This window comes from Podarcis filfolensis, assembly GCF_964270895.1.
Source record: "Podarcis filfolensis genome assembly, chromosome: 1".
NCBI classification, from domain to species: domain Eukaryota; kingdom Metazoa; phylum Chordata; class Lepidosauria; order Squamata; family Lacertidae; genus Podarcis; species Podarcis filfolensis.
In genome coordinates, this window is record NC_139604.1 from 134,947,767 (window position 1) to 134,969,453 (window position 21,687).

The 21,687-nt window shown below is 47.5% G+C and overlaps 2 protein-coding genes across 3 annotated transcripts in view; both read right to left on the reverse strand.

Annotated features, from left to right (window-relative positions):
- The window catches only part of RGS3 (regulator of G protein signaling 3), a 72,668-nt gene extending 68,026 nt beyond the window's left edge, over positions 1-4,642 (reverse strand). For both annotated transcript variants that reach the window (XM_083611602.1, XM_083611599.1), the window contains exons 1-2: positions 4,465-4,642; positions 1,588-1,690 (exon numbers count right to left, since the gene is read on the reverse strand). In XM_083611602.1, the coding sequence (XP_083467728.1) occupies positions 1,588-1,690; positions 4,465-4,494 (133 nt within the window). In that variant the 5' untranslated portion in view covers positions 4,495-4,642. The remainder of the gene's footprint in view (positions 1-1,587; positions 1,691-4,464) is intronic.
- On the reverse strand, positions 4,535-14,634 carry LOC310763872 (uncharacterized protein C9orf43 homolog). The gene is made up of 12 exons (XM_083616710.1): positions 14,402-14,634; positions 13,201-13,382; positions 12,670-12,847; positions 12,212-12,311; positions 10,655-10,791; positions 10,036-10,096; positions 9,426-9,517; positions 8,909-9,152; positions 7,119-7,179; positions 6,850-7,007; positions 5,994-6,126; positions 4,535-4,810 (listed from the first exon to the last, which is right to left on the reverse strand). Exons 2-12 carry the CDS (start codon positions 13,361-13,363, stop codon positions 4,689-4,691), a joined length of 1,449 nt encoding a protein of 482 aa, XP_083472836.1. The 5' UTR covers positions 13,364-13,382; positions 14,402-14,634; the 3' UTR covers positions 4,535-4,688.
- Positions 14,635-21,687: the final 7,053 nt, after the last annotated feature.

Here is a 21,687-nt window from a genome sequence, read left to right on the forward strand (position 1 = left end):
AGTGGTAGCTCCTTATCATCTCTTAGCTCATAGTCTTCATGTGTGTGTGTGGGGGTGTATACATTTATTTTTAATGGAACTGTTCAGCACAGAATACAATAAAAACAGATTAATCTAAATAAAAATGGGGAAAAAATCCAACAAAAAGAGAGAAGAAATACAAAGCTCTCTTGTCTCACCTGGGAACTTCTCTTTCCCCTCTCAGCCTCCAGAGACTCATTTTTCTACACACACACACACACCCTTCAGCCAGACAAGGGCGCTTGGAGTGGTTTCTAGACAGCCCCTTGGATAACCCGCTCTGCATCCCTTAAATTCTCCCGCCTGCTCTGCTCGACCAACCCGGCCGCAACATCTCTTGCTTTCCTTTTGGCCTGGCCGACATGCCACTGTGTGTCTCCTAGAAACTCCCTCCATCTTTTAGGCACGGCTTCCTGGCACTGCCTTTTTACTGCATTCTTTGGAGTTGCCAACTGCACAGAAAAACAAGAGCTTCGCTTGCTCCTGCAACCACGATTGGCATCAGACTGATGTGCAGCAATGAGCATCAAGCATAAGAAATTAGGCAGAGCCTGCTGGATCAGGACCAAAGCCCATCTAGTTCAGTATCTTGTTCTCACAGGGGCCAACCAGATGACTGCTAGAAGCCCACAAACGGGATTCAAGCACAAGAGAACTCTCCTTTCCTGTGGCTTCCAGCAACTGGTAGTCAGAAGCATGGCTGCCTCCAGTTGTGGAGGCAGAGCATAGCCATCCTGGCTAGCAGCCTTCAATAGCCCTCTCCTCCTCCATGGATTTGGCTAATCCTCTTTCAAAGCCTTCCAAGTTGGTGGCAATTACTGTCTCCTGCAGCAACAAGTTCCATACCATGCATAATTTTACAAACTTGGTTAGAGCATGGTGCTGATGATGCCAAGGTCGCAGGTTCAATCCCTGTGAGGGACAGCTGCATATTCCCCCAGAGTCCCTTTCAACTCTGAAATTCTATGGTTCCCAAACATTTCTCTCCCCCCCCCCCCCACAGACCACATGAGAAGCACTTGATGGTCTTGGCGGACTACACGTGATTTTTCTACCTGTTGTAGCAATTGTCACGTGCCAGCCAGTGCTAGAAGCAAAAACCGCATTTTTACAGACCTGCTGCAGACCCCCTGGATGAAGCTTACACACCACTGGTGGGGTCCATGGACCATAGTCTGGCAACTCCTGCTTTAAAATGCTGGACAGCGCACAAAGCCTTACTAGGCCATAGTCCCACTATTCACTCCATTTCACAGATGGGAAACCAAGGCCAACAGCAACTCACCTCATGAGTACCTGGAAGAGAAGGGTTTTCATACTGGTGTCAAGGGAAACTCCGGGTCATCAGACCAGCATCCCACTTCCCCAGCCCCCTGTGCTGCTGCCTCGTTGCAAAGGCCAGACCTTGGATTTGCACAGCTACCTCCTTGCAGAAAGCAGGGTTATATTTAAATACAAACCAGCAGCCAAGCCTGAGGATTCCAAGTTCAAGCAGATCGCACCAGCCTCCCCAAACAACTGTCACCAAGCAAAGGGGCACTTACGGAGGGGCCACCTGGAACCTACCTTCAGACGAGGCAAGTGAGCGTCTCGTAGAAGAACCCGCCTGCTCTCCAAGGAACGAAGGGATGAAGCTGCAGGGAAGCCTTTTTGCTCTGGGACTGTCTGACTAGCATGGATGGAAGCCAGAGGGAGGGAGGGAGGGAGGGAGAAGACAAGGAGAATTAACAACTTCGAGGGGGAGGAGTCCTGGGAAAAGGCTCTTTTCCTCAGAAGGGTAGCGTTGCCAAGAGAACCCCCAGCAAGCAGCGAGGACTTTGCCCCTCAGAGCCTGGGAAGCAACAGAAAAGGGCCAGTTAGCAGGCAGTTTTTGATAACCTGCCTTCTACCTGGATAACCTGCCTCCTCCTTCTCCAGTCCAAGAATAGCTTAAATCATTTGCCAGGACCTCTGGTCAGGGACGTTAACTCCATCATAGCACAACTAGGTACCTTTTTTACCCAGGCATTACAAAAATGGCAACTGTCAAAAATGGTTATGCATGGGAATCTTCCCAGGGTTGCCAGAACTGGAGGCGTATGGGGTATTTTGGTGTTTGGTTTTTTGGCTGGACTGTCAAACGTTATTTGTCCAAAGCTAATTGGATCAATGAACTGAACAAGGAGTTAGAGAGGCCACAAATCAAGAATGAGGAACCAACTTAAGTCTCATTTGCAACGGACAGTCCTGTCTGATGCCAAGAGACCAAAGCACAGGAGGAGGGTGGGGGGGGATTAGAAGCAGCAACTTGGAGGAGACAAGAGGGGCCTCTGTCCACAGCGGCTTCGCTTTAGCAGGGCTGCCAAAAGAATCCCCAGCATCGAGCAAAGGTTTGGCCTCTTCTGAAAACCTTTCTGGCAAGGCCAAAATAGGTGCTTGGATGGGAGCCAGGGGGCAGGATGTGAAGCTCTTTCCTCCAGCAAGGGTCTTTCAACTTGTTCCCAAATGATCTGGAGTTTGGGGGGCAGGGTGAGGGGGTTGAGTTGGCAGATTGTTCAGGGTGGTTAAAAAAGCTGAAAGGGGTCGCAAAGAGCTCCAGGAGAGCCTCTCCAAACTGGATGAGCAGGAAATGAAAAGGGGCAAATACCATTTGATTCCATTCCATGTAGTGATGCCCATTTGGGGAAACTTCATATATATAAGGATCTAAACTGGAGGTGACTGACACTGATTCCCTCTCTTTCTCTCTCTCTCTCTCTCTCTCTCTCTCTCTCTCTCTTGCACACACACACACACACACACACACACACACACACACAAACACACAAACTTGAGCTCCAGTGCCAGCGATGAAAAAGGCAAATTCCACACAAGGGATGCCTGGGAAAGCACTGAAAATAGAACCGTCAGCAGCTTAATATTCTTGAACAATTCTGTCATGGGACTATGCTTGGAATACAGCATGCAGTGCAAATGTCAACAGAAACAGTTGTTTGGATGGCCAGGGCAGGGCTGGAGCCACGAAAGGCCTCCCTGTCCATTTGTACACAATAGTTGTTTTTAAAATGCACTGGTTCACATTGTGACATGGTAAGTCAAACTATGTGACTGTCCTGCCTGCCCCTTCCAGGAACTCCCACCCGCTTTGTGGCTCCTCAGTAAACAATGGCTTAGCTCAGGTTGTCATCCAAGCTCAGGTTCGTGGTTCTGCTCTCTCCTCCTCAGTCACAAGCTGCACCCAAGAGCAAACCAGGGAAGAGCAAAGTGGCTGCCATCTCCTCCCAGGGAGCCTGCACCTCCATCCTAAGCCATGAGAGAAGAGGGTCATTATTTCTAAAACCTCAAGATGTTCCTAGTCTCCTCCCTGAATTTCCTACTTCTCAGAGCAGCAGGGAGAAACAAAACCTGGCTTCACCTGCTTTGTGTTAATTCATTGCCTTATGCAAGAATTTTATCCTACAATCAATGGAAACTGAGTGCTTGCTTTTTCTATGCAGCCCACCCACAATATAGATCAATCACATACTTTTTGCCCTGCCCCTGAAAAGCACTTCTTGAGAAACTGGTTCCATTCCAGAAATAAAAGCTCACTGCAGATTGATTTTGTGTTACTCCGCAGTGTGTCCACTTGCAAACCGATGTAGGCAGTCCTACTGGCTCAGTGAAATGGTGGGTGGCCATATAGCAGGACTGCCACCCCCTCTTCCTTCCTGGGACACGTGCAAAGAGGGAAAGGCGTGCATAACTTAATCAGGGGGAGCATTTCCAAATGCGTATCAAAAGGCCACACTCACCCTTGCGGACGGCAGGATCGGATCATGCTAGGATCAATCTAGATCGAAAGTGGTATGTTGAGGACGTGCGTGAATGACTCTGGATTGAGGAAAAACTACATTTCTGCACTACAACCGGGTTAGAGTATAGGTTGCATCTACACTAAACCAGGCTTTTCAACAGCCACTGTGTCCTCTGGTCGTCTGTGGAGAAAAAGGGGTCTTCCAGGCAAGGACATTTTTGAAATAAGCTAGTAAGAGTTGGTCATTTCCCTTTTTCTTCCTTTCAGGCCACCCATGTGCCACAAGCGATTCAAACAGGTAGGATGGGGCGGACTGGGCTACTAACATTTTCCATGAGCTAGCGCTCTGGTGGACTCACTTGCAAGACTCAGACCAATCAACTATGAGAAGACAAAGGTGGGAGAGCAGTGCACGCTCTGCAGAACTGGAGCAGAATAACACATGCAACTGCGTTTCTGAGGGTTTAATTATAATTACTGCCGGAGTGTGACTTCTCCCTCGACAAAAGCAGATATCCACCCCCCGCCCGCCCCTTTGCTGTGAGCTTAGTCTACCAAACACATTTCATTCTCAGTTTTCAAGTTTGGTTTATTCTCCAGTGTTCTTCTCAGGCTACTTCATGCACCTGATGAAGTGGAAGATCCTAAGGTGTGACCATGCTTCCTACCTTTGCGCTGTTATAAGAAGCTATTCTCATGGACTTTTCCTCTGGAGACAAGGCCACACAGGCAGGAAAGTGGAAGAGCTGGGATTTTAATGATTCCAAGTCCAAGAAGAGCAACCAGGGATCCCCATAAAGGGGAATAAAAACCCATTTCTATGGTAGGCTGCTGCCTACACATGCCCCCTCCCCCCCCCCGCTGCCTTTTCACTTCAAGCCAGGCCTAGAGGTTAATCGCTGGTCTCAGACATGAGTGGGGAGGGAGGAGGAGGAGGAGGATTTATGGACTGGAACTGCAAGAGGGTCTTCTCTTGTTTCTGAGCCACTCTCTTGAGCCAGAACTCTGCATCAGCTGTGGAAGAAGAGGAAAACAGAAACAGAGTAAGGCACAAGGACAGGGATGCACATAATGCTGGCTTCCTGGTCATGTGATCAAAACTTGGCCCCCTGAGGATTTCCAACATGAGGAGGGCAGGAAAGGTGTATGGGAGGAGGAGAGGCTCCCTTTGACCATGGGGCTAGTCAGTCCACTTGAGGAACAAACCAAGGATCTACTGGGCTTCACTGCAACTTCCTTATTTTAGAACATCCCGGACTTCCTGGCCATCCAATGGTCCAACTGCTTGCTGAGATGGGTGTCCTGCTACTGATGCATTCGAATAAATTTGTTGTTGTTGTTGGACATATCTAGCTAAATCCTACTTGAAGCAGACCCATTTAAATTAACAGACCTCAGTAGGTCATGCCCATTAATTTTAATAGGTCTACTCTAAGCAGCAATAGCACTGGACATAAACTTATGTCTTTAGCCTCCTCTGCCACAGCACTTCCTCTTTGCTCCCCCCCGCCCCTTCCATTTCTACTTCTGTACTCAAGGTCCTTAAGGAAAACAGCACAACCAAAGGGCAGCACCACAAGGCAGAGACTGAGGAGGCCCAGCAGATCCCTGGGCTGAGTGAGGAAAGTGCTCCTGTGCCTCATAGGACCTGACCTTCCTTTACGCGGACACTTGTGTTTCCTTCTGGAAAGTCCCCTGGGTAAGAGCTTGTTGTGTGCAACATGCTGGAAAAGAGGCTTATACTATGTGGATCAACATACAGCTCTCCTGCACCTGAATGGCTCTCCTCTTTTCTCTTCCCCTCCACCCCACCCTCAGGTGAATTATTGGTCCATCTGTCATTGCTGTTGTTATTTGACTGCTGGCTTTTTGATTAGCAATTTAAAACAACAACCCCAACTCACTAAGCAAAGTAGCCTGCAGAGGTCCATGGCCTGAGCCCAAGGGGCTGCTGGCCTTCTGCCCATCTTTTTTCTCCAGCACAACCCCAACAACAGCCCTTTGGAACTGGTCTTCATTTAGCCTGCTGTTAAGACACTGCAGAACTTTGAGGGGGCCTGGCCTGCACATTTACATTTTGGGGTGGGAGCTGCCCCTCTTTAGAAGGTGTGCCTGCACCCACCTGCCCACCTTTCCATTCCACAGCACAGTGCATGGCAAGAGCTGCCACAAGGCAGAAGGTGCTGGCAGCACTCACCCTCCATGTACAAAGCGCCCGTGCTGCTCTTGTGCGACTCAAACTTGACCGAGGGCTTTTGCCCATCAGCAGCAGTGGCAGCAGTTGCTGGTGGTGGCGGCGGCGGCACCTGTGTTCTGCTGTTTTCTGCAGGCTGAGAAGGAGAATAAGTGGCAATGATGGATCTCTCTACCCCACCCTTTAGGACAGCTTGCCCAAGATAGATAAGAGATTTGACTGGGGAACCAAAACAAACACTAAACCTAAAGTGTCTGAAATGTCTGCATTTCTAGCCCTCATGGCTAAGGACAACAACATCTTTAAAATACCACCATGGTGTCCTCTGAGAACTTTCCCAAAGGCAAAATCTATGGTCTATGGAAGAGTCACAAAGAGTTGGACACGAATATACGACTAAACAACAACAACAACATGGTCTATTGAAGTTCAAAAATGGGATGGTTGTTATCAGCTGGGGTGAATAAATGAGGTACCCTTTTAAAGATAGTCTGTTATGGCCCAGTGGGGGACAGAGTGATGGAAACCTTAATTATGCAGAAGACAACGCCCCCCCCCAATCTAATATCCAGTTTGGGGATACATGTTTCACACCTTTTGCCCAATTTGGGCCATGGAAGACTGAAATTCACCCTGAAATGGATTATTCATTATTACACATTACAAAATATTTTCTTTGCTTGCCCTGCATTTCTATATCTTACATTTTAATAATTAACAAAATAAGCCTGCCTCTCTAGTCTCTAGCAAGTTGTTCTACCATGTTGCTTTCTCAAAAAACCTATCTTCTTGATTACCACTGTTCAAATTCCACATACCCAGTTAGTGCCTGGGTAGGAAATGGAGTTTATTAACCCACCTGAGAGATCTGCCCTGCTCTGACAGCACTTATGCCTTCCTGGTGGAGCTGAGCCTTGTCTGGGAGTCCGCCTCCTCCTCCTCCTCCACTGCAAGGGGGATCCACAACTTCCTGCTGCTCTACCAGCACTGGCATCGGACGCCTGAAAGCCACAGAGTCTAGAGCAAAACCGGAACACACAGCTCAGTCTTTCCTAGAAAATCTCTCGGATGCCTGCCCCCACAGCTAGATTTAGGCAGTACCTACAGCTAGAAGCATGCTATCCAAACCTCTTAAGGCAAACTTTAGTTGGCTTGGGGTCCGTCTCAGGATATTTTCTTTCAGGGGAATCTAAAGAATGGAGGGGAAGGAAGAAGAGAAGGCAGTTTAGAGCCGATTATTCCTCTGAATGAGTTTCTTGCAAGCCAAATGCAACAAAAACCACCCCTGAGTCAAAAGCAAACATGTGAGATGGAACCTGGTTCTGAACCACCACCACATCATGTTTCAAAGCCACATGTCAGTAACAGGATGGAGGAGAAACTGGACTAGCATCCTTACCTGGTACGACTTCAAAACGAAACTTCCATTTGGAATAGATAGCTAGATAGATATTTGTGCCTTCTCCGCCTTACAAGGGTCTGGTGCAAAGGAAATGAACTGGAGATGTAGAAGTATCATCCAGTTTCCTCTTCTGCAACCCTCCTGCCCCCAGTCCACAATTGCAAAATAGGTGTGTTTTTACTGGGTCAGCCCAAAGGTGGATTCTATGAACCTTTTCATTCGACACAAGGATCTCTTCCCTGGCGGATTTGGTTTTGTCTGATGCAGCTGTTAGGAGACTACAGCTGCACTCACTCCTGGCCCCAGCGGACTCTGTTCCCTCCCACCTCTGACCAAACACATGTAGGATTGCTTGATGGGCCAATAAATACATACAATTTCTTAATAACACGTCACAGACACACCAAGGTGTGCTGTTGTTGTTTCTATTATGATTATCACATTTACTCGTCACATTCTACTAAGGTGTCCCAAAGGGGCTTACAACCACAAAAGCACATACAATAAAAAAAAATTAACACACACATAAAAAAGCACAATGCTTGACTAAAAGCCCTCCTCATGCAAAGAACCCACAAAAGTCAGGCTGGGTACTAGAGGCAGGGTGAACTGAGGAGCCCTCATACGCTTATCATCTTATCTCCCAAAGACTTGTGGATTGTGCTCATGGATTCTCCTATGACTCTGTAACATCAACAAAATGTTTAAAAAGTTGCTGCATGTGGAAACGAAAGGCATTTTCTCCCTTACCACAAAAGCACTGTGGAGTCACTGATGCACATGGTAAAACTGGAATCCCTGCTGAGCACCACACTGCCCCAGAAGCACTGCCGGGATTATGGCATCAGCTAAAGGAGCAATAAGTGGTTGCTCTAGCGAACACAGGGAAGGAAGCCTGCACACTTTTGCCACAGCTTCTTATGAAAGGCCACGTCCCCAGGACTCCAGCCAAAGAATCCCACAAGGGGTCTTGGCAGGTCCGGCAGGCAGATGGTCCCAAGGCCTCTGAGGCACTGCAGTGGGGAGGCAGGGCTCCTCTCCATGGCAGAAGATCTGGAGCCCCACAGGTCTTCAGGGGAAGGCAGGCAGGTAAAAGCTGAAGGGCAAGTCAGAAGCGCTTGCCTCCCCTACCCCACTTTATCTGTGTGTCAAGGATGCCGTAATGTGAAAAGCAACAGTGCTTGAACACAATACAGTAGTACCTCAGGTTAAGAACTTAATTTGTTCTGGAGGTCCATTCTTAACCTGAAATTGTTCTTAACCTGAGGTACCACTTTAGCTATTGGGGCCTCCCGCTGCCGCTGTGTGATTTCTATTCTCATCCTGAAGTAAAGTTCTTAACCCGAGGTACTATTTCTGGGTTAGCAGAGTCTGTAACCTGAAGCGTCTGTAACCCGAGGTACCACTGTAGGACTTTTGAACATGAGACCATCAGGCCAAAGGCACACCTTAGCTGACTCCCTATAATGATGACATATGGACCAACGCAACCAACTCCCTCCCACTTACTGCTTACCTTTGCACTGGGTGCCTTCTGCACAGTGAAGAGGGACTCCAGCTCCTCCTTCCTGGCTGCCACATCCCCCCTCCTGTTCTCTAGATGCAGGAGGCTCCTGCAGCGAGGCAGTGGGGGCGCAACAGGAGCCAGCTGCGAGGGACAGGATGAGAAGCTCTTCTCCCCCAGGAGGCTTCCCTTGGGATCCCTTTCTTTACTCACAAGGAGGCTTCCCTTGGGATCCTTTTCTTTACCTGCAAGGATACTTTAAGGCAAAAACAACAGCAGACGATGAGTACAGAATGGGGACCATACTCTGCCCACCCAGCTGTTGCAGTTTCTGCCTCTTAAGCAGAATTTGGAGTAACTTGGCCAAGCCCCGGAGGACGATGCTGGTGGTGCTTCCAGGCTCATGGGCTTCTTGAGGGTTCTCTTTGCTCTTAGGGGTCAGGATACCAAGGCCAGCGGACCAAGATACAGGCCTGGCTATTTCAGAGGCATGAGCCCTTGTTAGGGAAATGGTGGTTTAGGAGCTGACCTCGGCATATGGGCAGGTTCCTTTGGCTTCTTCCTTAGATGAAGGAGGTAGGGCTGACCACCTGTAGGAACTTTATTCGATTTTTTTCTTTTCTGTGAAATGAGGAAATTTCAGTGGGCAGGAGGGGAGGAAAGCCACTCTCCCACTGCTCCTACCACCCCTGCCCTTCCCACTCCCTCCAAAAAGCCAGGTCCATCCCCTGGCACCTGGCATTCACAGCTCACACAAACACCCTGGAAGAGGCAGGCTCTTGCGTACTCCTCTTTGCTCCCAACCCAACATCACTGAGTACCTGCTGCCACAGAATTCAGCCTGACGGAATCTCCCCCCGGCTGTAGACTTGGAGCAGCTTGGAAGTGGGACACCCAGACCCTCCCCTGCCTTTATCAGCAGCCAACAAAAACGTAGCAGGCCGAGTGCTCCCTCAGCACTTTCTCCCAATGCCAGCAAAAGCTTCACAGGTTACATTTCAGCATTTCAGGCTGCCATTAAAGGCACAGGAGCCAGGCCAGCATGCCAAGGAAAGGAAAGAGGCGGCACGCTTTGGGCAGGCGGCTTCTGACCTAGAAAGCAAGAGCAAGATCTAGACAGCGCAAAAAGCTCAACTTACCATCTCCTTCTTCTCCACAACCGTGAGGGTGCTTTCCGAAGCAAGGTCTTTCACCCGCACTCTAATAAAAGAGAAGCCCCACAGTTACGGTGACTTCTCGTCTCTAGTAAGGCAACTTCCTACACCTAGCCCTTCAGCTACCATTGCTGCGGCTATCAGAAGGAAAGAGGAAGGCAGGCAGGCAGGGAAGGGAAGGGAAGGAGGACTCTCCAGCAGAGAACTCCCCTCTCAGCCAGCCACTGAAACCTTCAGTCAAGCACCCCCTGCCATAATGTCTTGTTATTATACCCAGCTGAGACTCCCCACTCCCCACAGAGTACGTGGCATTCAGTTTTAATTTTGGATTTTAATTAGTTTGAGCTGCTTTGGGGGGGCATGACTAGACAGGCTGAAAAAGAGAATAAAGATGTAAGAAATAAATAAGTGAGCAGGATCATTTCCTACAGGTGTTACAGGGTAAGGTCCTCAGGCTCTGTATTTAGGAACTGCCCAGGAGAGTCAGCTTCACTGCGCCTGGTCTACAGGCCATCAGGGAAGTTCTTGCCACTGAAGCCTCCAGCACAAGGGGAAACCCTTAAGATGCACATGGGACAATGTGGACCCGCATCCTGCCACCTACCCTCTTGTGGCCGGCTTCTCAGGTTGCAGAAGCCTGTGGCGCCTGTCTGGGACCCATGTGACCACCAAGCTTCCACAGGGGGGCAGGTGTGTGCACAGCCCGTGCACAGCATACTCACTGAAGTCCGTCACCTGTATCTATCATATACATGTGGGGAAATGAGATACTCCATTTAGCCAAATGCCCCCAAAGAGCTTATACAAGGTCACTAGAGAAACACAACTAAGATTTCCCAAGAAGTGGTTTCTGCAGCTGCTTTTGTCAATGTTTGCGATATTTCATGGGTGGACATTAAATAATCTTTGCGATGTAGCTGGCCAGAAGGAACACACAGCTCTTGCCTGCTTAGGAACACAGGAAGCTGCTTTACCCCAAGTCATGCCTTTGGGGCCCAGCCAGCTCAGAGTCAGGAGCTCTGCAAGGTTTCAGGCAATGCTGTAAGTCAGGGGTCAGCAAACTTTTTCAGCAGGGGGCCGGTCCACTGTCCCTCAGACCTTGTAGGGGGCCGGACTATATTTTGAAAAAATAATAATGAACAAATTCCTATGCCCCACAAATAAACCAGATTGCATATTTTTTTTTAAAGCAAACATTCTACTCATGTAAAAACAGCAGGCAGGCCCCACAAATAACCCAGAGATGCATTTTAAACAAAAGGACACATTACACTCATGTAAAAACACGCTGATTCCCAGAATGTCCACAGGCTGGATTTAGAAGGTGATTGGGCCGGATCCGGCCCCCGGGCCTTAGTTTGCCTACCCATGCTGTAAGTAAACAGCATGTGTGAGATAAAAAGAAAGCTGTATAACAGACTGTTTTAGGAGTTTAGGGAAGGCTATGAGTTCTCCCATTATGCATATCCAAGCATCATTTGGGCAGGAGGCGTATAACAATAATGTGGAGCTGTGCTGCTTATTATTATCAATTGTAATGCCAAAAGTTGGGCAACTGCAAGTTAAAGGAAATTAATTAATTTAACTAGCAATTGTGGTGAGTTTCCAGCATCAGCAGGGGGTTGGGCTAAATGGAATTCAAGGTCCCTTTCTAATCCTAAGGCTCTAATTGTTTACAAAGAAATCCCATCGAGCAACTGCAGTAATCAATGTCGTTAAGTGGGCAATCACAGTAATAAAAATATATAGGAAGTTGAAAAGCAGGAGGTAGGAGCACTCAGGCTACAAAGGGAAAGGAATCGATTAAAGTGCCAACTGTATCCAAAGCTAGGAGGAAATTACCAATTAAAGGGCCAGTGGAGGGGCTGGGGATGGAGCAAAATAATAAACTACCTAAGGGCTGGTAGGCAATGCTTCTGCTATTATGCTGTGTGAAGTGTGTTCTGGAGCCACTGTTTAGATTTCACTTGTGGAAGCAGCCAGAGAGAGAGAGAGAGAGGGAGGGAGAGAGTGCAGCGTGAAGCAGCCTCTTCCTGGAAGTGCTTACTGCTGGTGCTGAGCCAGCAGGACCCTGGCCGTGTGTAAGTTGCCCCTCCTGACCTACTGTCTCTCTCCAACCTCCCAACCCACAGCCGGCTTCCCAGCAATCCAGAGAACTCACTTTCTCAGCTTGCCTCAAGCAGGTGAAACTTATCGGTGTGAAGTGGGAAGCACGCGTTTCCATCCTGGAGTTCAGTCCTGGGAAGGGATACCTTTCGGAACTGGAAAAACCACATGGGCAAAAACATGAATTGACACAGGGCACAACCCACCAGTAAGCTCAACTGTGCAAGCCTCGTTTAAACGTATGGGGTTTCCACAATGATACTGCAACGTATCTGCTCAGCTCCAGTTTGTTTCAATGGGGGTTGTGCAGGTGAGTGTCATGGTAGGTTATCTTTCCTGCTATAGATACCTCCTCTGTCTGTTGGGGGGGGTGTGGCTGCCATGAGGATTTTTTGCCAAGGGCACCAAAATGGATCTAATTCACGGGAGCAGCAAAAGAATGCATTAAACGTCAGACACCCAAAGCCTGTGATTCCAGAAGCACATATTTATGGGAAATCTCAATGTGCTCACCTGATTCGTGAAATTGGGGGCATCAAAGCATTGTTCAGGGTGGTATTCGAGTAACTTCTAGAACCTTTGATGCTTGAGATAGTTTTCGAGATGGAAAGTAAACTTTCAGCACATCTTATCTGATTTCTTTGAGAATAGTTGAGGGGAAGGTCCACAATCTTTAGTGTCGGCAGTTCATCTGAAACATGGAAAAACCAAAGAGAAGAGCCCTCCAGCTACAGAAGGAAAGGCAGAAAGGGATGAGTGGCGACACTTCCAGCTTACTGCTGGCAACAGCTATAGGGTCAAACTTGGCTAGTATAGTTTGGCGTCCAATCGCTACCAGAAGCATATACATTTAATAACTAATCATCACCATCTTGGGCCTTTTAAATGGTGAGGAGGTTGCTGTTTAAATTGTTATTATTTGTTATTACATTACATCTTTTATGTTTTTATACCGTAAACCTGTGATCTCCGGATGAAGGGCGATATATAAATTTAATCAATCAATTTAGCGTATTGTGCAGGGTGAGAGTTTCTCTGGCTTACCGTCAGGTTCGGGGGAATCTCCCTCCGGAGAGTCAAGGCTTCTCAACATGATCCGGGGCTGCCCTTTCACGATCCTCTGGACTGCCTCCCAGCAAGGAGGGTGTTGGCAGGCAATCATATCACAAATGGTTTCATCCCACTGACTGGCATCGATGGTCGCCATCCTGGCTTTCTAGAGCAGCCTGAAAACAAGCGGAAACAGAAGGGACAGGCTGCTGGCCAGTAACTGCTGCTGGTTAGAACCCCACTGGGGTGGAATTTGCACACATATAAAAAACGCTGTGGAAATGCTTTTTTAAAAAAAAATGTTTTGAAAAAATACAATGAATTTTGCATAGCTCACTGTTACCATCTAGTGCCACATTTGTATATTGCACTTTACAACACTTTCGAAACATTATATTTACAGCTGTATAGCTAAGTCCTGGGTCTTTAGTATTCCAGATACAATTCAATGTGCTAGTTAGGCATACGAGTGCTGCCTAAGCCTGAGAGAGAACCTCCCCTTCATTAAGATGGAGAGAACCTTCCTGGTCCAGGTCAGGTGAGCGGAGATCAAGGCAACCAGAGGATGTCTAGAGGTGTTCAAGCCATTCATTACCCATCCCATAGCCTGCTTATTTCCTGAAGAAAAAATGGCAAAACCTTCCTCTGGTTACTTGCCCTTAGCCTTTGCAAAGGGGAAAGATGGCAAAGTAATTTTATTATTAATCAAATTTATATACCGCCCTTCATCCGAGGATCACACGGCGCTTTACAGAATACACACCTGGATGCATAAAAACCCCCTCCCGCTCCTTTAAGATGCCTTAAACTCGGCTCTTACTTTGGAGCAGCCATTTTGACTGCATACAGTATATGTAAGAAATATATCGTATTTAGAAGTATGGAAGAACATTCATCTATAAAAGTTCTCTTTAGTCCAATGGGAAGGAGTTTATACAGAATATAGCAGGTTTCTGATAATCATGTAGGACAATAATATTTATATATACAAATATAATAATGTATGGCGCTGTAACTGATTATACTCATTGCATATCTTTCTTGTGTTTTTTTGCACTGTTTTCTTTCATCGCTTTTTTAAAAAGTTAGTTTATAACTGCAATGTTTATTGCACATTTTAAAATACACACACACACAAAAAAAAAAAAACACCACAAAATTTTAGTTACAGGTATTAGGAGCTGATGGTTCAAACCTTTGGCTACGCTGATATTTGCTGCTCCTCAACTTCTATTTAATTTTTTATTGTGTGCATGTGATGGGAATGGTGCCAGAATCATTTTCAGACCAGGGGGCTCTGGGTTCAAATCCCCCGCTCAGAAACGAAGCTTTTGGCTGCTCACCCACCGTGTCTCTGCCTAAGGCAACCTTGCAGGGCTGTTGTGAGGGGGGAGGCAAGGGAGACCCTATGGGGAAAGGAAAAAAGAAGAGTCAAATGCCTTGGGCTCTGTGTCTGTGAACCTCCTCAGACATATTTTGCGTCCAGAGATGGAACAGAAATGAATCCAGTTCCCGTTTATTTCACCGGCAGCGTTTGTAGGCTTTTCCTCAGGGAAGAGGAAATGAGTAACAATAAATGAGTAAAGTAAACATGTTTGGAACTACAGAACAACAACAACAACAATAAAAAACGGAGTAGTGGAGTGGCCAAACTTTTTTTCAAAACTTTTTTCAGAGAGGGCCAGATTTGATGAAGTGAAGGGCTGTGAGGGTCAAGCAAAGCTGATGACCTTTTTTTAATGATTTAATGAAGTTGTTTTTAGGATTGAAGTTGTTGAGGTTTTTTTAGGATTTTGCCCCAGGAAATAAACTGCCACAGGGGCCGGATTAAACCGACCGGTGGGCCGGATTAAGCCCCTGAAACGGACTTTGGGCATGCCTGGAGTAGATAAAACTGAAATCTCACTGCCTCAAACCCTGAATCAGGCTCGAAAATGGCCTTGGCAAAAGCCAGAGGGGGGGCTGGGGAGAAGAAAAGGATGATAATGATAATTATTATTATTAATAATATTTGTTTATTATTAAATATTTTATTTAATCTGGGCGGCTTTCAACAGAACCTCAAAAATAGAATAAAACTTCAAACATTAAAAACGCCCCTCGCTCGGGGGTCGCATAATCTTGATTTCACCCTTTTTTTCCTGCCCCTTATGCTGCAAAGCGGCTCCAGGTCTCCAGGTGGAAGGAGGTAAAGAGGACCTGAATTGAATGGAAGGAGAGTTATAAAAACAAAGAGTTTGAGAAGGAGAGGAACAAAGTCTCAGTGATTGGGTGAAATTATGGAAGGAAGGTTTAAACTTTACTGCATGCAATGCCCTAAAAGAAAATGTGATGAAAATGATGTATAGATGGTATATTACGCCTGTTAAGTTAGCGAAAATGTATAATGTCAGTAATAAATGTTGGAATTGTAAAGAAAAAGAGGGAACATTTTATCACATGTGGTGGGAATGTAAAAAGGTGAAATGCTTCTGGGAGATGATATATAATGAGTTGAAAAAAATGTTGAAATATACATTTATAAAGAAACCAGAAGCATTTCTCTTGGGCATTGCTGGGAGTGACATAAATAGAAAGGAATGTAAGCTCTTTTTATATGCAATAACAGCAGCAAGGATATTATTGGCCCAAAAATGGAAGCAAGAAGAGTTACCGACAATTGAAGAATGGAGGATGAAGTTAATGGACTATGCAGAACTAGATAAACTAACAGGAAGGATTTGAAACTGGCGAGACCAGAAATTCATGGAAGACTGGAGTAAATTTACAGACTATTTGAAAAGTAATTGTGAAGAACAGAGGACGTTTGTAGGGTTGCAAGAAGTTTTGTGAGGAGTATTATTGGAACTATTGCAAAAATGGAGAAGGGGGAGGATGATTTGTTAAGAGATGTAAAGGCAATATAAAGTTAAGAAATGCATTAGAAGTGGTTAAAACAGTGGGTCATCAGAGGTGCTGGTGGAAGTCCAAAAAGACTGTATAAGTGATAAGTTTTGTGGTACACCTTATAATTTATATGTTAAAATTAATAAAAAATATTATTTAAAAAAAGGGGGGCCACTAGGTGGCGCATCGGAAGATGGCTGACAATAACATCTCTCCGACCCACACGAGGTCATTTGGAGGCTATGATGGGGGTAATTAGCCTCCTTAACCCCCCCAGGATTGTGGGGGGGACGGCCCTTGCCTGCTGTGCCCTAGACCACCCCCGAATTTGTGGGGGTGGGGGCACTAGGCACAAAGCCCTGCTGTGGGATTTCGGCACTCCTGGACGCCGTCCCTGATTCGCGCCGCTAGTTGCAAGCATCTTCAAAAGAAACAATTTGGACGAGATAAATTGCACATGCTTCAAGGAAAAAGGGGAGTAAAGACTGCTGACTGAAGAGATCTCTGATAACAAGAATAAAATATGAGAAGATACGTCAAGATACAGTATGACTGAGGGGGGAGGGGGGGGAAAACCTGCCTTCCTTTTTCTTATGTGATTTAACAAGAATCCCCTCCCCAAATGAGTCAGGAACTAAGGACTTAAGCTGTGGATTTAAGGCTGTGTGGAGATAAACTTTCGAACCAAAGCAATGTTTCAAGATGAAGCTGGAAAGCTAAGAGTTTTGGAATGACGCAGTTAAAAATGCCGTCGCCATTTTGGGAGGCATTGTTGGAGCTCTTGGGTCTGGGAGGAGAAAGAGAGAAATAGAGTTGTTTACATATCGTGGATCAACTCCTCGGTGGGACTTAAGAGCGACAAATGCCAAATTTATGATGGAAAGAGCGATGCTATCTATGAAGGAGATATATGGAAACCATCTGGATTTAGTGGAGGAACGGGAAATCCACACAGGATTATTATTTTGCTTATCGGCTTAAGGAGACTAACAGAAGAGATCGTAAAGGAAAAAGAGAAATTATATGAACAAGATATGATGTGGAAACACCAAGATAAGACTGGATAGAATTATGAATTTTGTCTGGATTGATTGGGACTGATTTGGACATTAACGCAGTAATAAGAAGATGATCTGAATCCCCCTTTGGATCTTGAATGATGGGTTCCCCCAAGAAAATTTAAAAATTTGGCTTTGTAATTTGGAATTTATGTGATGTGATTTAATTTGATGTGATTGGCCAGTTAATAAAAATTATTTAAAAAAAATAAAAAAAATAAAAAAGGTACTGTAGGGAGCTGATTGCTTATAGAGCTTTTACTTATAGTGTCCACTTATATTACTTATAGAATGTTTACTTATATTGTTTTGGCAGTGCTAAGTGAGTTGCAACATTTTGGAGGGAAAAGTTATTGCTCTCCCTAGACTGAGGAGGAGAAGCTTCGAGAAACGCTTCTCTTGCCCTAATAAGGAAATGAGGCCATGGCCTAACTGTCAAACTTGTCACCCCACATCACACCACCTCTGAACACGAGGCACCCATGCCCCTCTGCACCAATCTGGCAGAAGGCCACGAGGCACCCATGCCCCCTTAAACCAATCAGGAACAGACACACGAGCTGATCACGAGCCATATGCAACAATGTATGGGAAACCAGGGTGGGGGGGAAAGTATAAATGTTGTTGCCTGAAGTTATGTGACGCAGCCAGTTTTCAGAAGTTATTCTGCTGGTTGCCTGCGTGCAGCAAATAAACCTCTTTTCTTCGAACTTACGTTTCCTTGGAACCTTTGTTACTCTCCGCGACCCGGGGTTGGCGGGCCCTTGGATCCCAAGGTAGCAAGGCAAAGGCTACAGCTTGGGGGCTCGTCCGGGATAAGGCCCCCACCCCACAGGGGTCCGGAGGGCCAGGCCCGACCGTGGTGAACAGCCAGGACCGGCGTCTGCAACCTCCAGCGCGCACCCTGCCAGTTCGTGGGGGGAGATCGCTACACCGTACCTGCGTGGAGACACCCGGTTGGGGAAGAAAAGAGGACAGCCGGCGAGGGAGTGGTCCGCAGCGGAACAGGTGAGCCCTGAGGGAATTAAAATAGGGCAAGAGGTCTGATCAACCTCAACTGGCCGTGGCAGTAAGGTGCCGCCAGTAGGGTAAGGGAAAAAGGGAGAAGGGGATTTTGTATTGTGAAGTGTGGAGAGTGCAGGATACTCCAGTGAACGGATGAATGTGTGAGTGGCCGGGGCTTAGCGTCCCCTTGGTCAAGCGTGTGTAGGTCCGTGCGGTTCTTGGCAGCGCGAGCTCGTCCAAGCCACGGTCTGTAGCGAATCCCGTGTGTTTGAGAAAAAAAAACCCTGTATAGGAGCGGAGTATCCTGTTAGAAATGGGTTCTGCAGGCAGCAAAGGTACCCCCTTGCAGTGTTTCCTGGACAATTGGAAAGCAGCCACGAAGGATGATGATTGGGGCTTTAAGCTGAAAAAGGAGCGGCTCAGGACCCTATGTGAGGTAGACTGGCCCACCCAGGGAACAGGATGGCCATCAGAGGGGACATTCGACCTGCAACTGATAGACCCCCTGTGGCGGAACATAATTAAGATCCATCCAGACCAAATTCCTTACATTTCTACCTGGAAGAGAAATACAGAGAACAACCCACCCTGGCTGAGAAATTGCCGAACATCTATTGGGCGAAGTGCCCGAGTATGTGCAGTAAAAGAAAAACCAAAGCCCCCTGTCCTCCAGGATCCTGAAGAGGAGGAAGGAGGGATACTGAGGCCTCCTCCCCCGTATGCCCCGCCGATAGCACCCCCAGCGCAACCAGCCCTGGCCCCGCAGGGACCTACACCACAAGCAGCGGGAGGGGCGCCAGGAGGGGGAAGCCCAGAGGAGCAGGAAGGTCCGAAGGATGAGGACAAGGAAGAGAGTGATGAACAATTTAGAGAAAGGCTTGAGGAACGTATCAGGAAAGGGAATAGATGGTCAAAGCAGGATGATGAGAAGGTGAGGAGAGATGTTGAACCATGGCAGAATGAGGTGGATGTGTCGCCACACTTACTGACGGCGGCAACGTGTACTTCAGGACAGATGAAGAAGGAGCAAAGAGCCCTGTTAAATGCATGGGAAAGGGCAAAGGCGCATGAGGCAAGGAAGGAATTAAAGGAAAAAGTAGAAAAGCTAGCCCCTCTACGCCGAGTTTATGACCCACCGGGACCCCCGGGGCCAAACGGGGAGCTAGCACCGCGGACATATACCATCCAACATGTCCCTTTTACTAGTTCTGATGTGTGCAACTGGCGCAACCAAAATCCTTCTTTTGAGGAGAATCCAGCAAAGATTATAAAGTTATTTGAGGGGATTTTTAAGACATATAATCCCACTTATGATGACGTCCAGTACCTCCTGGACTCACTGCTAACTACAGAAGAAACCAGGAGGGTCCATGCGGAGGCGAGGAAACATTTAAGAGCTAATGGGGCAGGGGATGACAACATAGACCAGACATATCCATCCACCACCCCAAATTGGAACTACCAGGAGGTGGGAGGTCAGAATGCCCTGAATACCTATCGTCAACATGTTCTGACTGGGATGAGGAGAGCCTCCCGAAAACCCACCAACTTGATGAAGGTTAGGGAGGTGGTCCAGAAGCCTGAGGAACCTCCTGGGGCATTTTTGGAGCGATTGAAGGAGGCATACAGGCAGTACACTCCCTTAGACCCAGATGATGATGCAAATGCCCCTATCGTAAAAGCAGCCTTTGTGGCTCAGGCGGCGCCTGATATTCGCCGAAAAATCCAGAAAAACGAGGGGTTCATAGGTCACACCCTAGAATGGATGCTGGAAATAGCGCAGACCACTTATAACCAGAGAGAGGAGGAAGCTCAGAAGAAGAAGGAAAAATACCAAGCAAAGAAATTGATGGCGCTCCAGGCAGGAACCCCAACAGGAGGAAGCACCCGAGGAGGAGGGCGAGCCCGACTAGGTCGAAACCAGTGCGCCATTTGCAAGCAGGATGGGCACTGGAAGCGAGAATGCCCCCAGGCAAACTCTAAAGGAAGGGGCCAAGGAAGAGGAAACCCAATGAACCCCGCAGCTGAGTCTTGGGCACCCGGGAAGGGAAGAGGTCGTGGGCAGGGACGTCCTTGGCAGCCACCTACCCCAGAAGGACCTGCAGGAGCCATGAGTCTCCAAGAGAACCAGTATTAGGACAGACCGGGCCCAACTGACTTAGGTTCCCGTGAGCCCACGGTCAAAATGAAAACAGGGAACCAGACTTTTTCTTTCCTGATTGACACGGGAGCTGCCCACTCGGTGTTGCCCACAGCTATATCCAAACCAACCCAACAAGCAATCACCATTGTAGGGGCCACGGGCGAAACACAAAAGGCACCATTCCTGCAACCTGTCATATGCAAACTGGGAGGACACACAGTCCAGCATAAGTTTCTCTACATCCCTGAGTGCCCCATTCCACTGTTGGGTCGGGACATGTTAACCAAACTACAAGCCCAGATTGCCTTTTCCCCCAATGGAAAGGTTGTTATGAACACCGGTCCTGTGGGAGAACTTTCTCTAGAAGTCCCTTTGAGGGAACACTGGAGGTTGATGATGGTAAAAGAAGAGGAGGGCCAGATCCCAGAGATAATTTTGCAGGAAGCAAACCCCCGCGTATGGGCTGAAGACAATCCACCGGGCATGGCTAAAAATATTCCCCCCATTATTGTGAAACCCAAGCCCTTCGCAAACCCTGTGGCAGTAAACCAATACCCCATCCCACGAGCAGCTGCAGAAGGGGTATGGACCCATTTGGACCGGCTACTGCAGTATGGAATTTTGAAACCTTGCCAATCCCAGTGGAACACAACCTTATTACCAGTAAAGAAGGAAGGAGGGGGATACAGACCAGTTCAGGATCTGAGGCTTGTGAACCAGGCTGTGGAGACCCTCCACCCGAATGTGCCAAACCCATATACTTTGCTCAGCCTTATACCACCCACTGCACAGTATTTTACTGTACTGGATTTGAAGGATGCGTTCTTTTGCTGCCGCCTAGCGGAAGAAAGCCAGCCCATGTTTGCCTTTCAGTGGACTGACCCGGGAACTGGCACCAAAGTACAGTATACTTGGACCAGGCTTCCCCAAGGTTTCAAGAACTCACCCACCCTTTTTGGGGTAGCCTTGGCATCAGACCTAGCAAACTTCCCCACCAACCCCACCAGAGTTTTGTTGCAATACGTAGATGACCTTTTATTGGCATGTTCTGACGAGAACACGTGTCTAAAAGCCACAAAGGAGCTGTTAAATCACTTGGCAGAGGCCGGATACCGTGTCTCAAAGAAAAAGGCTCAAATTTGTCAGCCTACCGTCAAGTATTTGGGGTTTGATATATCCCACCAGCAACGCAAGTTAAGGGATGAAAGGAAGCAAGCTATACTCCAAATACCAGAGCCTAAAACCCGCCGGGAACTCCGCGGATTTTTGGGATCTGCAGGGTTTTGCAGAATATGGATACCTAACTATAGTAGCATTGCTCGGCCCTTGCATGAATCCACAAGAGGAACGGAGAAAGACCCATTTGTTTGGGGACCTGAACAACAGCAG

Coding starts and splice junctions, on each gene's coding strand:
- LOC310763872 (XM_083616710.1), bottom strand. CDS start 13,363: ATGGCGACCATCGATGCCAGTCAGTGGGATGAAACCATTTGTGATATG. Junction 12,312..12,669: donor CCCCCAATTTCACGAATCAG/GTGAGCACATTG, acceptor TGGTTTTTCCAG/TTCCGAAAGGTATCCCTTCC. Junction 7,180..8,908: donor AGAAGGCACCCAGTGCAAAG/GTAAGCAGTAAG, acceptor TCCATTCTTTAG/ATTCCCCTGAAAGAAAATAT.